The sequence below is a fragment of the Carcharhinus amblyrhynchos genome, chromosome 8 (genome assembly GCF_965287045.1).
Source record: "Carcharhinus amblyrhynchos chromosome 8, sCarAmb.v2.hapA, whole genome shotgun sequence".
NCBI classification, from domain to species: domain Eukaryota; kingdom Metazoa; phylum Chordata; class Chondrichthyes; order Carcharhiniformes; family Carcharhinidae; genus Carcharhinus; species Carcharhinus amblyrhynchos.
The window spans coordinates 34,240,066-34,256,869 of NC_137331.1; the positions used below are offsets into that span (position 1 = coordinate 34,240,066).

At 41.4% G+C, this 16,804-nt stretch overlaps 1 protein-coding gene and 1 long non-coding RNA gene across 3 annotated transcripts in view; one reads left to right on the forward strand and one right to left on the reverse strand.

Annotated features, from left to right (window-relative positions):
* Positions 1-16,804, forward strand: part of LOC145346511 (desmoplakin-like) — an 82,676-nt gene that overhangs the window by 37,813 nt on the left and 28,059 nt on the right. For both annotated transcript variants that reach the window (XM_080193870.1, XM_080193871.1), the window contains exons 9-17: positions 2,613-2,708; positions 3,396-3,521; positions 4,188-4,349; positions 6,866-7,020; positions 7,117-7,243; positions 9,373-9,574; positions 10,528-10,706; positions 13,610-13,782; positions 16,426-16,564. In XM_080193870.1, the coding sequence (XP_080049996.1) occupies positions 2,613-2,708; positions 3,396-3,521; positions 4,188-4,349; positions 6,866-7,020; positions 7,117-7,243; positions 9,373-9,574; positions 10,528-10,706; positions 13,610-13,782; positions 16,426-16,564 (1,359 nt within the window). The remainder of the gene's footprint in view (positions 1-2,612; positions 2,709-3,395; positions 3,522-4,187; positions 4,350-6,865; positions 7,021-7,116; positions 7,244-9,372; positions 9,575-10,527; positions 10,707-13,609; positions 13,783-16,425; positions 16,565-16,804) is intronic.
* Positions 1-16,804, reverse strand: part of LOC145346513 (uncharacterized) — an 87,750-nt gene that overhangs the window by 29,015 nt on the left and 41,931 nt on the right. The window contains exon 2 of the long non-coding RNA XR_013887705.1: positions 7,970-8,039. This is a non-coding gene — a long non-coding RNA (uncharacterized LOC145346513). The remainder of the gene's footprint in view (positions 1-7,969; positions 8,040-16,804) is intronic.

Sequence of the window (16,804 nt, forward strand, 5' to 3'; positions counted from 1 at the left end):
CATCTCTTAGGATTGCAGATATTACTTACTCTGAAATTTGATTTGTAATAATGTAGCTGTCCTGGTGGTAATCTTTTTATCATCCTTCTTGCCCTTATTTTTTTTTAAATCTTGATTTAAAAAATTAAACCGGCATTGAATTATCAGTTCACATTTTTCACCAGATATTTTAGATCTCCTGTGCACTGGATATGTGGAAGCGCTAGCTTCACATTTTTTGGCAATGCTGTCATATAAGAAAATTAACCTAGCTGTTCACTGATTATGAATTTTTCTCTATGTAAAAAGCCCCAAAGATTCAAAACCAGCAAATGCGGAGACATGAATAAAATCAGAAGAGCTGGAAATAAACTGCAGTTTCCCCATCTAACGTTGGAAGGAAACTTGTGTCGTTTTATAACTGACAGTTACATAGTCATAGAATCCCTACAGTGCAGAAGGAGGCCATTGATAGGAACGTAAGAACTGGGAGCAGAAGTAGGCCATTTGGCCCTTTGAGCCTGCTCCACATTCAATAAGATCATGGCTGATCTTTTTGTGGACTCAGCTCCACTTATCCAACCACTCACCATAACCCTTAATTCCTTTACTGTTCAAAAATTTATCCATCTTTACCTTAAAAACATTCAGTGAGGTAGCCTCAACTGCTTCACTGGGCAGGGAATTCCACAGATTCACAACCCTTTGTGTGAAGAAGTTTCTCCTCAACTCAGTACTAAATCTGCTTCCCCTTATTTTGAGACTATGCTCCCTAGTTCTAGTTTCACTGCCAGTGGAAACAACTTCCCTGCTTCTATCTTATCTATTCCCTTCATAACCTTATATGTTTCCGTAAGATCTCCCCTCATTCTTCTGAATTCCAATGAGTATAGCCTCAGTCTATTCAGTCTGTCTTCATAAGCCAACCCGCTCAAAAGAACAAAAAGAACAAAAACAGCCCGGGAAACAGGCCCTTCGGCCCAATGAGCCCGTGCTGCCATTTTTACATTACCAGTCCCCCCTCCACCCATGACCTTCATCTATGCTTATGGCATTCCACATTGAGGGAAAACTAATTTAGGGACAGTTTATTACCTCCAGTCAGCCTAATAGCACATCTTTGGGGTGTGGGAGGAATCCGGAGCACCCGGAGAAAACCCACGCAAGCACAGGGAGAATGCGCAAACTCCCACAGACACTGGCCCAAATCCATGTGTCTGCACAGCAAACAGTGATAATCACTGAGCTGTCGTGTTGCCCAGCATCTGGTCCAGTTTAAGCATACACTAACGACATGAAGTACTAGGCTACTCTCGAACATCCAAGAGTAGCCCTTGTACGACCCATCGCATGTATGCCCCTCGTTGGACAACAAGGCGGACTGACTTACAACCTGTGAATTAAAAGAGAAAAACATTAGTATCATTCCACATCCTTATACATTACCAGAGATGTCCCAATGCTAATGAACCTTATTTAAAACAATCTCCTATATCCTCCCATCTCCAACCCACTCACGTGCCTGTCTAAGTAACTCTTAAACAACTCCAGCATGCCTGCCTCCACCACCTTGCTTGGCAGAGCATTCCATACCCCCACTACCCTCTGTGTGAAAAACCTCCCTCTAATATCCGTGTTATACCTCTCCCCCCTCACCCTAAGCACGTGGCCCCTCGTACTGTGTGTCTCTAACATAGGAAATAGCTTACCACTGTTTATCTATACCCTTCGTAATCTTGTATACCTCTATTAGATCCCCACTCAGTCGCCGTCTTTCAAGGGAAAACAGCCCCAATTTGCTCAATCTTTCCTCATAACCCAGTCCTTCCATACCAGGCAACATCCTGGTAAACCTCCTCTGCACTCTCTCCAGGGTGTCCATGTCCTTCCGGTAGTAAGACGACCAGAACTGGACGCAGTACTCCAAATGCTGCCTAACCAACGTTCTATACAAAATTAGACTCCAGCTCTTATACTCTATACCCCTTCCTATAAAGGCTAACATACCATAAGCTTTCTTCACAACCTTCTCCACTTGTACTACCACCTTCAAAGACTTGTGCACTTGCACCCCCAGGTTCCGCTGTGTTTCTATACTCTTTATAGGCTTACCCTTTAGCATATAACTCCCCTCTACATTATTCCGGCCAAAATGCATCACCTCGCGTTTATCCGGATCAACTCCGGAATCAACCTAGTGAATCTCCTCTGCACCCTATCCAGTGCCAGTATATCCTTTCTCAATTTGGCTCATGAAGTCTGCACCAACCACAATCCCACCCACTCCCTAGCTCCATACTCCACGTTTTTACCTTGCTTATTCTCCTTACACTAAGGGTCAATTTACCATGGCCAATCAATCTAACCTGCGTATCTTTGTATACGGTGCACATCATTTTAAAAAAAGCACTATGGTAAAATCTAGCATGTGTATACATGTATCATATTTACGACCTTCAGAAATATGCGTTAGAACACCAGGGCTCAAAACGATATTAATCACTTTTAGCTAATATAAGAATGTCATACTCATCATTGCAAATTATAGATTTCTATTTCATCACAATCTGATTTTTTTGCTGAATCTTCAGAAAAATATGAGAGAATTTTGTGCACTCTTTTAAAAATTACAGGCCTACATCGATACTCTACAGACACAATGGAGTTGGATTCTCCAGCTTACCAAATGCATTGAAGTTCACCTGAAAGAGAATTCCAATTACTTCCAGGTAAACTATCCAGTTCTGCAGATTAGTCAATATAACTTAAACTTGAAAATGATTTGTGCCCTACTAGTTGGGATATGGCTATCTCATTTCTTGCTTTAACTTTGTAGATCTGTAGTTCTTTTTAATTCATTTGTGGGTCTCAAGCATCGCTGGCTGGCCAACATTTATTACCCATTCCTAGTTGCCCGAGAGCAGTTGAGAGTCAACCACGTTGCTGTGGTTCTGGCATGTAGGCCAGACCAGGTAAGGATGGCAGATCTCCTTCTCTAAAGGACATTAGTGAACCAGAGGGGTTTTTCCAAGAGTCAACAATGTCTTTTTTGTGGTCATCAGTGGATTTTTAATTTCAGATATTTTTTATTGCATTGAAATTCCATCATCTGCCGTGGCGGGATTTGCACCCAGGTCCTCAGAACATTAGCTGAGTTTCTGGATTAATAGTCTCCCTGGCTGGGACAGTGAGGTGGAAGAAAGCAAAGGTAATGTTTTAAGAACCACTTTGCCCTGTGGGTTTGCACACTCACTCTTTCTAACTGTTACGCCAAGGAAGGAGAACATCAGTTTATGGAAATGGTGAGGTGGTCAAGAGATTCCAATTAACTGGCTAACCTGCACTCTTCACTATAGGTTTGTGTGATTCTGCTCATGCTCCTATATATTGACTCCCAAGCTCTTTTTGTTTTATAGTTTTTTGAGGATGCTCAAGCAACTGAAAACTCATTGAAGAAAATGCAGGACTCCATAAGAAAGAAATACATTTGTGATAAGACAACATCATTGCCACAATTGGAGAAGATGATTGCAGAATCTGAGGTATTTAATAGATAATTTTAAAGTGCAGATTTCCAACATTAGATGAATTATCAGATATGTTCAGTTTCCTTAAGATCTCACAATTAAGCATTGAGTGTGACATTCCTGTGCTTTGCCTCAGCGACCTTTCTCCATTGTAAAGGAGTGGAGACCTATGTCATCCCCTGCATCTCTATGGTGCATAGGAGTTTCCATGGGAGAAGGGAGCTCAGTGTCTCTGCCTGGTATTGTCCAGAAGCAGCAGAACGCCTGAAAGTTGATAATGAGACCTGCAGCTGTATTTTGCTTCTGTTTTCTGGTGCTGGTCTTGCCAGGACACTGGCCTGCACTGGTAAGCCCAGGTCATTGACAGCCTGCAACACCAAATTCAACCATTGCTCAACTGAACAGTGGTGCATGGTGGCAGGGAAAGAGGCAGTATTAGAAAAATGGGAGCCATTAACTTTATGGGTTGTTACTTTTAGGTTTAGGTTTGTTTAATGTATGAAACATTAGCCAGTATTAAGCAAACAAATTGAATGATTTGTATATACTTGGACTTCCCAATCTCTATGATAATGCAGTGGCACGTTTACAGGTACACGTAATCCCCAGTGACTTGTTTTTTACTACTTGGCTTTGGATTTTTCATTTATTGGATATGTTTTCTTTGTTTTATTTTGGCAGAAAGATCAAGAGAAAATCCATGAATACAAAAGGCAGGTGTCAAACCTGGTAAACAAATCAAAGAAGATAGTTCAGCTGAAACCACGTAACCCCTCTACTGGTACTGATCGGGCCCAGAACCAAATTGTTCTGAAGGCTCTTTGTGACTACAAACAGGATCAGGTAGAATTTCTTTTGAACATTTTGCTAATAAGTTTTGTCATTTCACTCATTTGCAGAACTTTAAAACAGCCAGTACACAATGGGATTTCTATTTTAGATAACACTTTATGTACCATTGGACCAATAAAACATTGGAAGAATATACTTGCTTTATACTCATTGAAAGATCATAGAATCTCTACATTGCAGAAGGAGGCCATTCGGCTCATCAAGTCAGTACTGACCACCGGGCCCTATCCCCATAATCCCATGCATTAATCCAAGCTAGTTCCCCCAACACTAAGGGGCAATTTAGCACAGCCAGTCCACCTAACCTGCACATCGTTGGACTGTGGGAGGAAACAGGAGCTCCCAGAGGAAACCCTTGCAGACACAGGGAGAATGTGCAAACTCCACACTGACAGTGACCCAAATCGGGAATTGAGCCCGGGTCCCTGGCGCTGTGAGTCAGCAGTGCTAACCTCTGTGCCACCGTGCTTATGACAGTCCTTTTGGAACATATGGGATATGTCCAATCAAAATGAGAAACTGCCCCGATGTATGCAAAAGCAAAATACTGTGGATGCTGCAAGTCTGAAATAGAAACAAAAGAATGCTGCAGATACTCAGCAGGTCAGTCAGCGTTTACAGTTTGTCAGGATGATGATTCATCTGATGGCTGGTCATCTTGAGCTGAAATGTTAATTTTTTTCCCTTTCCACAAATGCTGCATGATCTGCAGGGCATTTCTAGCACTTCTGTATCTTTTGTGTGCATTGTGAGTTTTTGTTAACTGCAAAGTCGAAGGTGTTAACAACTTCCTTCCACACTACAAAACTAAGCACCGCAAAAAATTTAATTGTGGGTTGTATCTCTTTCCTTTTTTTATCTTTCCCATATTTAGAATCATAGAATCCTTACAGTGCAGGAGGAGGCCATTCGAGTCTGCACTAACCACAATCCCACCCAGGCCCAATCCCCATCACCTCGTGCATTTGCCCTAGCTAGCCCCCCTGACACTAAGGGGCAATTTAGCATGGCCAATCCACCTGACCTGCACATCCTTGTAGTGTGGGAGGAAACCCATGCAGACACAGGGAGAACATACAGACTCCACACAGACAGTGACCCAAACTGGGATTCAAACCCAGGACCCTGGCGCTGTGAGTCAGTAGTGCTAACCACTGTGCCACTGGGCCATGTTTAGTTAATTTACTTAACTGTAATATGAGTTTTCAAAAAAATCGATGGTGACACTGGACTAATCAGATTTCACAATTAATCTTTTTTGGATATTGTGGCGATGTAACCAATCCGCAGATTTAAACCAACAAAGTTCTTTGTGACATTAAAAAACATTTGTTAAATCTGAGATCACACCTATGCCAAAATTAGTGTCGATTTGAAGGAGTTGTGCCAAGACTTGATCTTACAGGAGTCAGACTTTAGTGAATGATAAAAGTGGGCTTGTACAGCAGAATTTATAAATTTCATTTTGCTAAGTTTAGGTTATGTCCGTTGTCTTTTTTGCTCTATATAACATTGGGTTGCAGTACATTTTTTTGTACTGTAACTTTTTAACTTCCAAGCAGTTTGAATAAGCAATTGTAATAAAACTATGTTGAAGTTTTCTTTAAAATCCAAATTAAGTAAGCCAGTAATTCAGATTAAGCAATTTTAAAAGAACAGAAATTGACTGCGCTGGTACTTTATATGTTAGTGATTGAGAACAATTTGAGACTGTCACTTCAAAGTATTGCCTAGGGCAGCAGGGTGGCACAGTGGTTAGCACTGCTGCCTCACAGCGCCAGGGACCCGGCCTCGATTACCAGCTTGGGTCACAGTCTGTGTGGAGTTTGCACATACTCCCTGTTTTTGCACCGAGTTAGGTGAATTGGCAGTGATAAATTGCCCATTAGTGTCAGGGGGATTAGCAAGTAAATACATGTGGTTACAGGGATAGGGCCTGGGTAGGATCATTGTTGGTGCAGGCTCGATGGGCCAAATGGCCTTCATCTGCATTGTAGGGATTCTATGAAATCTTTTACTGAATATTGAAGTGTTGCCTGATTTAAGTAAAAGTTTTCTAGTTTACTGGAATCAAGTTTAAGTTTATTTATTAGTGTCACAAATAGGCTTACATTAACACTGCAACGAAGTTACTGTGAAAATCCTCTAGGTGCCACACTCAGGCAACTGTTTGGGTACACTGAAGAAGAGTTTAGCATGGCCAATGCACCTAACCAGCATGTCTTTCAGACTGTGGGATGAAACGGAGCACCCGGAAGAAATCCATGCAGATGCTGAGAGAGATGCAAACTCTGTACAGACAGTGACACAAGCCAAGAACTTAAGAACATAAGAACACAAGAATCAAACTCGGTTCCCTTACACTGTGAGGGAGCAGTGCTAGCCACTGTGCCACCCCACAATGTATTAAATAGTGACAAAATTGACTTAATCGTACATTCATATGCTTTTGAATAGTTTTGCTACAATTCTAATATATTAATTCTCCTTTCATTTTTGTTTTTCAGCGGGTTGTCCACAGGGGCAATGAATGTATTTTGTTGGACAACTCACAACGCAGCAAATGGAGGGTGATAGGACCTGGTGGGATGGAAATGATGGTTCCATCCGTTTGTCTTCTCATCCCACCTCCAAATCCTGGCGCAGTTGATCTTGCAAACAAGTAGGATGTTCCGTAATTTGTTATTTAAGGTTATAAATACAATTCAGATTCTTTGTTGATTATTAAATGGGGCTTTATTATGTTTTTTGAAATCAGAATTGATCAATACTATGAGGCTATCCTTGCTCTGTGGAATCAATTGTACATTAACATGAAGAGCTTGGTATCTTGGCAATACTGCATGATGGATGTCGAAAAGATACGCAGTTGGACCATATCAGTGGTAAGGAACTTTCAGAATAAATTTTTGTGTGTTCTTGAAATCCCACTGTTTGGTTTGGGGGAGAGGTGGGGTTTGTGATAGCAAATGAGGCATGTAATACTGATATCAAAAATGTATGCCATTTCAGTGCATTGGTTAATTGAGAGACTGAAGTCGCATATTACCAATGTGTAACTCTTCTATTGGGGACAAACATATTTCTTAAGATGAAACAAGGAAAGACCAATGCTTGGATTTTGTTGCAGTTATGATGGAAAAGCCGTCAACATTTGGCATCATTGTCTCAATGAAACTGACAGCAACTTTGGGAGTCCAGGTGACCGCAGGGTAAATTCAAAGGTTGTGGTCAGGATATCCACCTCCATAAAGTGCACTTTAGAAGTTCCTACAGAATGCAACCTCTGTTGCAATTATGGTGAAAATTTCCTCTTCTACACTTAGTCTTGTAAAACCCATATAAAGTTACACTTTGTTGAATGAGGTGTAATTGGGTTTTTAACTTGATAATTGCTGCTGTTTTCCCTTGCCACCCCTGAAAAGCTGAATTTATATTGGTGGGATATCTAATTTCATCACCATGATAGCAAAAAGTTCACATTTTCTTAAAAACAAAATTTATTTTTACAGTCTGTTTATTTTAGCTTCTATCCGAATACAGTCATATGATTTTTGTACCCGAACATTTAAATGGATACAGGAAGACTTTAAGTTTTATTGGTTGCTTACCTGCTTGCTGGTATCACTGCTGCTCCACGTAAAACTATCTTTTTGACTTGACATCAGATTTAAATGGCCACTGGAAAAGGCGAAATTCCCACTATCAGGATCATTATGACTCTATAGAGGCAGATACAATTTTGTCTTTTAAATAGTGTTTAGACAATTACATGAGTAAGATGAGTATAGAGGGATATAAGTCAAATGTGGGTAATTGGGACTAGCTTAGGGGCTTAAAAAAAGGATGGCATAGACAAGTTTGGCCAAAGGGCCTATTTCCATGCTGTAAACTCTATTAGATCTTTGTGGGCAGCTTTCTTCTGAGGTCAGTGGTGAGTCCCCAGGGCTAATGACCTGTCCTGCTGTGGTAAATCAGCTGTCGCGGTTGACTTGTGAATTAGCCTGTAGTGTGAAGTGTGCCTGCTCTCTGTCAATACATGGGACTTAAAAGATTGGGAAAATTAGTGTAAAATTTTAAAAATGAGAAGAAACATTTAAAAAGTCATATTTTCTGTCTATTCAATGTTGGGAGCTATTGGACAATTTTTTGTCCTGTTCTAGTGAGGAGTCACTCATTGCAGAAATGTGCATCAAAAACTTGAGATTATGGTCTGAATTTTTATTCCTATGTCAGAAGCGCACAACTGGGACAATTCCCATCTTCGCAAACTCGACTTGAAAGAAAGTGCCCCACAAGTTGGATTTTTGGTGGTGGGATTCCTTGGGAGTAAGGCTTCGCATCCCTCAAGTGCAGGGGTTATTGGGTGTGGAAGTGGGTTGGGTAAGACGCCGGTATCAGTATTCCAGTATTGTGTTGGAGTTTAAAAAAAACATGAAACATCCACCCCACATGACCAATCCATGACAATCCGTCTGCTCCAGTCACCTCATGGCTCCTCATACCTTCCATGCCAAGTTATGCCCCTCAGCTCATTTCCAAGGGCTTTTTATAACCCTAATGCCAAAAGCACTAACTCATGCCAACACATTCCTACCCACTCACCATCCTTTGACCTTGCACCTACCATGGCAATGCATTAAGTATCCACCGTGGGTAGACTTCTGGAGCCATGCTGATGTGACTGGATGCAGTTGTTAATTTGTATGGGTAGCTGCCTCCGCAAAATGCACCTGCATGAAATGCAATCCATCCCACTTCCCATCACCGCCAAAATGACTGGTGCAGGACTGGAGTGGGACTTCTGCTTTTTGGCAGCTCTGTCATTTTTGCAACTGAGAGGCTCCCCATCATTGTGAAAATCCAGGCCTATATTACACCTGTTTTTCCCATCATTAATTATAATGGTGGGAAAATCTCACACAGCTCGCCCCCAGGGAGCTGATGGAACATGCTAAGGAATTAAAGTAACAAAAAAATTATCCCTTGCAAGTAATCTGTCTTTTGTTTTCAGTTAAGGACAATGTCTCGTGAGGATTATGAGCTTGTCATAAGAAACCTGGAAAAGAATTTTAAAACTTTCCAGATATATAGTAAGGATTCGCAATACTTTACTGATGCAGACAAGAGAAAATTGGAATCTGATTTTGGTTCAAGCAAGAAACATTACTTAAACTTGGTGACTGTTTTGGAGGAAGAAAGAACTCACGAACAGGGTTTGTAATATTTGCTGTTATGTTTCCATAAAGAGTGTACAATGTATCAATATATATGAGAATATTCTAAAGGCGACATGGCGCCAATGGTTAGCATTGCTGCCTTAGCGGCAAGGACCTGGGTTTGATCCCAGTCGTGGGTAACCATCTGTGTGGAGTTTGCGCATTCTCCCGTGTGTCTGCGTTGGGTTTCCTCCAGGTGCCCCAGTTTCCTCCCACTGTCCAAAGATGTGCAGGTTAGGTGAATTGGCCATGCCGAATTTGCCTCTCCGTGTCAAAGACTGTGTGGGTTAGATGGATTAGCCACGGTAGATGCGTAGGGTTATGAGGGGAGGGCTTGGATGGGATGCTCTTTTGGAGACTTGGTGCAGACCTGATGGGCCAGTTGGCCTATTTCTGCACTGTAGGAATTCTATGCTTGTATGGTAAAGAAGAACGTTGGGCCCATTAAGATAGATGAAAGTGAAACTATAATTGCGCAATCAGGAAGTGACAGACTTGTTAAAAGGGTAATTTGTATTTTATTTAACATTAGAAGAAGACAACATACCAGGGGTACAAGGGACACACTCAAACTCTCATGCTGTCCCTCCCACTTTCCCTCACACTCTTCCTGTCATGATATGATTGTCTTAATAAAACAGCGGAATAACTACATGGTTAAGAATGGAATTGAAAGAAATGATGGTGAGAATGGCTTAATTAATTGAATACCGTACAAGAGGGTTCTCTGGTGTTAATGGAATTGAATGAATCACCTATGGAATTCAGCTAGACAGACTATGCAATTATATTGAAAGTTTACATTCATATTTCAGAATGTTGCACTACTTCTTTGTGGATAGTGTGTGTTTTGTGCAACTGAGGATCCATGATGAAGCAAATTCTATGTGGTCTTCATAAGAGTTATTGGTTTTTCTAATCCTAAGCTTTTATGTTGTGTTGAAATACAGTTCCAGTAACAATACCAATACAACCAACACCATCAAAGGTTGACATGAGTTTCCAACAAGAACTTCAGAAGATACGTCGCCGTTTAGAACAGAATGAGTATAAAATGATGGAAAAAATACATCTCCTCATTGATTCTAATGCACATGTGGACTTTGCGCGAAGGATGTCTGAGTTGGAGGTTAGCATGAAGTATCAGCAACCTGAAATCTTAACTTTGAAATTTGAAGTTAATAGCAGTTATTTTTAATGTTTGTTTTCCGTTATCAGTGATAGATTTTATAAACATATACCAATTGTTTCATGAAATCTGTTAATATGTATGCAAAAGTAGCTCAGAAATGATCACTACACAACTAACTGAATTAAAGATTACTTGGGAGTGTGACTTGTTTCATTCAAGAACTTGAGCCTCAGAGCTTTAAGGAATGTTTTAATCTTTAGTCTAACAAGTGCCTGGATAGTGACAATGGCACTCAAAAATCTCTTCTTAACGTTTCTGTTTTTATTAACTTGGGTAAGTTCACCAGATGGATATATTACCCTTAAAGAGTATTTAAAACACAAAGGAAAAGTCAAAGGATGGGGGTCATGTCGCCGCCCTCCCCTCCCCCATCTCCCCTCCTCCACCTCGCCCCCCCCCCCCACCCCCATCTCCCCTCCTCCACCCCGCTCCCCCTCCCCACAAACACTGCTGCTCACCTCCAGGCTTGTTTTCCAGTAGTGGAGGCCAACTGTCATTGGCAAGCTTAGAGATCTACCAGTCCCACCAATGTCTATGGTGGCCAGCACCGGGAAACCTACTGCCAGGAGGAGTTGCCATCAGCAGCAGGACAGGAAGACCTGCCAGCAGGAAGGGCTGGAAAATTCTGCCAAAAGAAATGATGGAAGATAACAAAACAGGAATAGAAAGCTCTTCATTAGGGGTGGCAACGTGGCACAGTGGTTAACATTGCTGCCTCACAGCGCCAAGGACCCAGGTTTGATTCCGAGCTTGGGTCACTGCCTGTGCGGAGGCTGCACATTCTCTCCACGTCTGCGTGAGTTTCCTTTGGGTACTTTGATTTCCTGCCACAGTCCAAAATGTGTGGGATAGGTGGATTGGCCATGCTAAATTGCCCCTTAGTGTAATGGGGACTAGCTAGGGTAAATGCATGGGGTTGTGGGGATAGGCATGGGTGAGTTTGTGTTCGGTGCAGACTTGATGGGCTAAGTGGCCTCCTTTTGTGCTGTAGGATTCTAAGTTCGTCATTGAATCAGAGATATTCATAATGTTGCATCACTGCGATGTAATGCTATATTTCTTCTAATATGAAATGAAAAGGGATTTTTTTTTTGCATTTACAAGATCCAAAAGGGGTTGGAATCCTTTTTTAAACTAACAAGAAAATTTTCCTCTGTGCTTTGGGGATAAATAACTTGCTGAGTAGAGCACATAGGAAGAAAATGGGACAGTTTAGAAGATCTCCTATTTTCTTTCCCTTTTACTTTACATAGCAGGTAAAATAGGCAGTCTCTACTTATGCATACATCATCGCCTGACCCTGCCTAATTTACATTTATGCACACTTACCAGTTGATAATTTGCATTCAAGCAGAACAACTGAAAATCTGCCACTCCAGCTGCATTATTAAAAAGCTATCTTTTAATCACTCAAACCCCAACCCAGACTAAATGGGATGAAGGCTTCCTTTCTCCAGGTTCAGAGGTCTATGTGAAATGGTTTTTGTCAATCTGAAACAAATCCTAATGCATGCAGGCCTCCTAGAGCAGAAACCACCTCTATTCAACACCAGCTTTTAGTCTCAAAGTGGGAAATAAGATGTACGTTAGTGAGGCTATGCGGGTACTTTTCTCTAGACCCAAGGTATGCTGAGGTGGAACAGACGGATCTTTGTGCTGGAGATTGCTGCATTCAACCATAGCTGGGCTGAAGAGAATGCTTTGAAATTGGATTCTTCAGTTATTTGCATCTCTAACAAGTTATTTTTATTTTACTTGGCATTTTGTTGGAGTTCACTTGAAATAGTTTGAACCTTATCAATATCTAACAATACTCAGAAGCCCAATGCTAGATATTCTGTTTTCAAATTACTGGATAGAGAAATCATAGGCTGTACAATTTCTAATATATGCCCAAGAATGTCAAAAGAGGATTTCATAGCAAAAGTGTGCAAAATAGGTAAGTGCTCAATTAAACAATGCTTATCAGGATGGGTATAAAATTCACAAAGTGAACTCATTGGGCAGAATTTTCCAATTTCTTTTTTAAAAAGTGTTGTCTCAGACAGGAAAAGCAAGTTCCCCTCCGGCTCTGCTGGCCTTTTCTGCTGTAATTTTCAATTCTTTGGGGAAAGAAATGGAATGGGCAGATTCCACGATATCACGCAGGTGGGGTGGGCTTGCCAGAAAATTAGATTTCTGAAAGATGAAAAGACATCTCCCCATCCTGTGGTGCTCAGACACTGCCAGGCATCACCTTCTCCTCCCAGGGTCTGTACTTACCTGTATGCCGCCAGTGGGTTCTGTTCGCCAGTTCCCCGTTTTTACAATACCTATTGTAAACCTTGTTTGATGGGAATTCCCTATGTAAGGAGATGATACAGCAGGGAGCCCCGCTATGTATCTGGTAATATATTATAAAGAGGTTCTCGTCATTGCATGGTGGGAACACTGTTACCTCACCGGGGTTGGAAAAAGGGGGTTGTGAAGACAATGGAATGGGAAAATCTGACTGGCCTGAAATCAACTTTGGGACTCGAACTCGATTCTCTGCTCTCTATCTTATTCCCCAGTTGAAACAGGAGCAGAAATCCCCACCATTACCTCCATCGTTCTGTGCCCCTTTATCACAAAATAATGTTAGGCATTAGTGCGTGAAAATTAAGTAATGGATTGTTTTGCTGGTTGGTTTATGTGCTATCTTTTAGGAATTGTGCTTTTATCAGATTTCTGTATTATGTTTGAAAGCTGTCCTGAATTTTTGAGTGCTAATTTTGTGTTTAACTTCAGGTTTTACTGAAAGAAATGTTGAATGTTGCCATTTTGTTTCTGTGTTCATTTATTTTATTTCTTCACTTCAGCTCGCACAGGATGAGTTGAATACAATTGATGATGACTTTGTCAGCCTACAGAATAGGTGGTATAAATCAACCACTATTCCAAATGAGTCAAGAACATTCTTCGAAACAGAATTTGGCCTGATAGGCCAAAGACTGAAGAATGGCAGTGATTTTTCTTCTGCTTATTTGGAAAGGTGAGAGAGAGATGAAAACTATAAATATAACTAATCTGAATGAAACATCAATGGATTATCTGCATGTGCAAATGTACTTCAGGATAGTATAAATGTGAAAAACGTAAAGGCTGATGTCAGGTGGGAAAAATAGCATTGAAAGCAACGGTGGCTTTCTCTGCCATATAATCTGGGACGTAGAAAAATAAAACTTGCCATCACAGGTACCACGACTTATTGCTGGCAGGCAGTCTCTAATTTGCCCTTCCTGCCATCAAACTAGACTCTGAGTGATCTGGGCGTCATTTTTAAAGGTGGTCCCAGTGCACGGCTAGCAAACCAGGAAACAATCTTCACTCAGGTGTGTGCCCCTGGCAGTACGTAGGATCAAGTTGACACTATCCTGGCATGACCCACTTTCCTTTTGAGACAGTCGTGCTTCATGTCTTTTTCATAACGTGCCTCCGTGGATGGATTTTTTGGATGTGGAGGGTGGTTCTGGTTTATGGGCCTGATAATTACATGTTAGTTTATTATAGTGAGGTTTCCAATGTTCAACTTCGAGAAAGTGGCCCATCACTGACGGGAGAAGGGGAAAATTGCTTTCAATTTTGACATTGTTGTGAAACGCAACTTTGGCCGTCTTGCGATATTTTCTGCTCCTGTCACCAAACCTGCCCATTGTGAACAGGAGCAGAAAATCTTGGCCATTGTATATTTCCATACTATTCCTCCTTCGTAAATCCCTACAGTGCAGAAGGAGGCCATTTGGCCCATTGAGCCTACACCAATAACAATCCCACCCAGACCCTATCTCTATAACCTCATGTATTTATGCTGCTAGACCTTCTGGACCTTAAGGAGCAATTTAGCATGGCCAATCTACCTAACCTGCACATCTTTTACACCTTGAGTAAACACATGCAGACATGGGGAGAAAGTGCAAACTCCACACATTGACTTGAAACCGGAATTGAACCCGGGTCCCTGGTGCCATGAGGCATCAGTGGTAACCGTGGTGCCACGGTGTATCAACGATCATTCTTCACAAAGATAATCTTCACAATGAAACATACTGTCAAAAGAAATAGTCACATATCATTTACTTATTTTTGGACATTAGAAATTACAGTTTGAGGGCGGGGGGAAGCAGCTGTTTTTTTTTACAGGAAGCATTTTGAGTGATCTATGGGAAGCTGGTAGCTAGATTACGTAATCAGTGACAAGTCTTCTTTTGTTCTTTCGTGGGATGCCAGCATTTGTTGCACGTGCCCAATTGCTCTGGTGATTTACCTTCTCAAACTGCTGCAGTCCATATGCTGTGGATACAATCTTAGTGTCATTTTGTAAGAATTCGAGTTTTGACTCAGCAACAGTAAAGGAACAGTGATACGGTTCCATCTCAGGATACCATGTACTTGGAGAGGAACTTAACAGGTGGTAGTATTCCAATGCTGTGCTACCCTTGCCCTTCTATGTTGTAGTGCTCATGGGTTTGGAAGGGGCTGTTGAAGAAGTCTTGGTGAGTTAATGCAGTGCAGCTTGTAGATGCTACATACTACTGCCACTGTGTCATTGGTGAAGGGAATGAATGTTTCGTCTGGGGATGATGTGCAGATAAAGCATGCTGCTTTGTTTTGGATTGTTTTGAGCTTTTTGAGTGTTGTTGAAGCTGTACTCATCCAGACATATGGAGAACATGCCATCACACTCCTGATTTGTGCTTTGTGGATTGGAAGTGTTCCTTGCCTTGGAACTCACAGCATCTAATCAGCTCTTGTAGCCAAAATATTTATATAACTAGTCTCGTTAAGTTTCTGGTCAATGGTAATTCCCAGGTTGTTGATAGTAGAGGATTTAGTAATAGTAATACCATCGAATGGTATGGGGTGATGGTTAGATTCTCTCTTGTTGGAAATGGTCGCTGCGTGGTGCTTATATCGTATGAATCACTTGACACTTAGTGGCTGAAGTCTGAGTGTTGTCCAGATGGACCACAGACTGCTTCAGTGTCTGAGGCATTGCAAATGAAGCTAAATGTTTTGCAATCATCCTACTTCTGACATTCTGGACAGAAGATCATTGAAGCAGCCGAAGATGGTTGGGCCTAGGACATTACCCTGAGAAAATCTTGTAATGATATCCTGGGATTGGGACGATTGGCCTTATACAACAATTACCATCTCAGTGAAGTGGAAAATTTTCCCAGTGATTCCCATTGACTTAAATTTTGCCAGGACTACTTGAATCATCCTCACATCTGGAATTCAGTACATTTATCTATGTTTGGACCAAAGCTGTAATGAGGTAAGGAGCAAAGTAGCCCTGGTGGAACCAAGCATCAGTGAGCCCAACTATTGCAGAGTAAGTGCCATTTGATAGCAATGACAACAACATCTTGCATTATTTTGCTAATGATTGAGAGTAGACTGGTAGGGCAGTAGTTAACCAGGTTGAATTTGTTCTGCCTTTTGTGCACTGGACTTCCCTTGGCAATTTTCCAGGGCAATTTGGATAGATGCCAGTGTTGCAGCTGTACTGGAAAAGCTTGGCAGTAGGTATGGCTAGTTCCAGGGCATCATGTTGAAGTATTATTTGTGAGTCTGTGTTAATCTTTATTTCTACTTTTCCATGAATGCACTGATTGCATTAATTTGTTTTCAGAATGAAAGCACTTAAGTTACTCTTCCAAAATATTCTGGAGGCGGAGGATGTGATAAAAGTTTATGAAGCTAGACTAACTGAAGAGGAAACAGTCCCAATGAGTTTGGATAAAATAGAAATGTACAGAATCAATCTTAAGGTAAGCAGAATTTTTTTATTCTTTCAGGGGATGGGCATCACTGACATGGCCAGCATTTATTGCCCATCCTTAATTGCTCTTGAACTGAATGGTTTGCTTGGCCATTTCAGAGGGCATTTAGAGTTAACCGCATTGCTGTGGGGTCCAGAGTCACATGTAGGTCAGGTGAAGGTGTCAGATTTCCTTCCATAACGTACATTAGTGAACTAGATGGGTTTGAACAATGGTTTAATGATCATC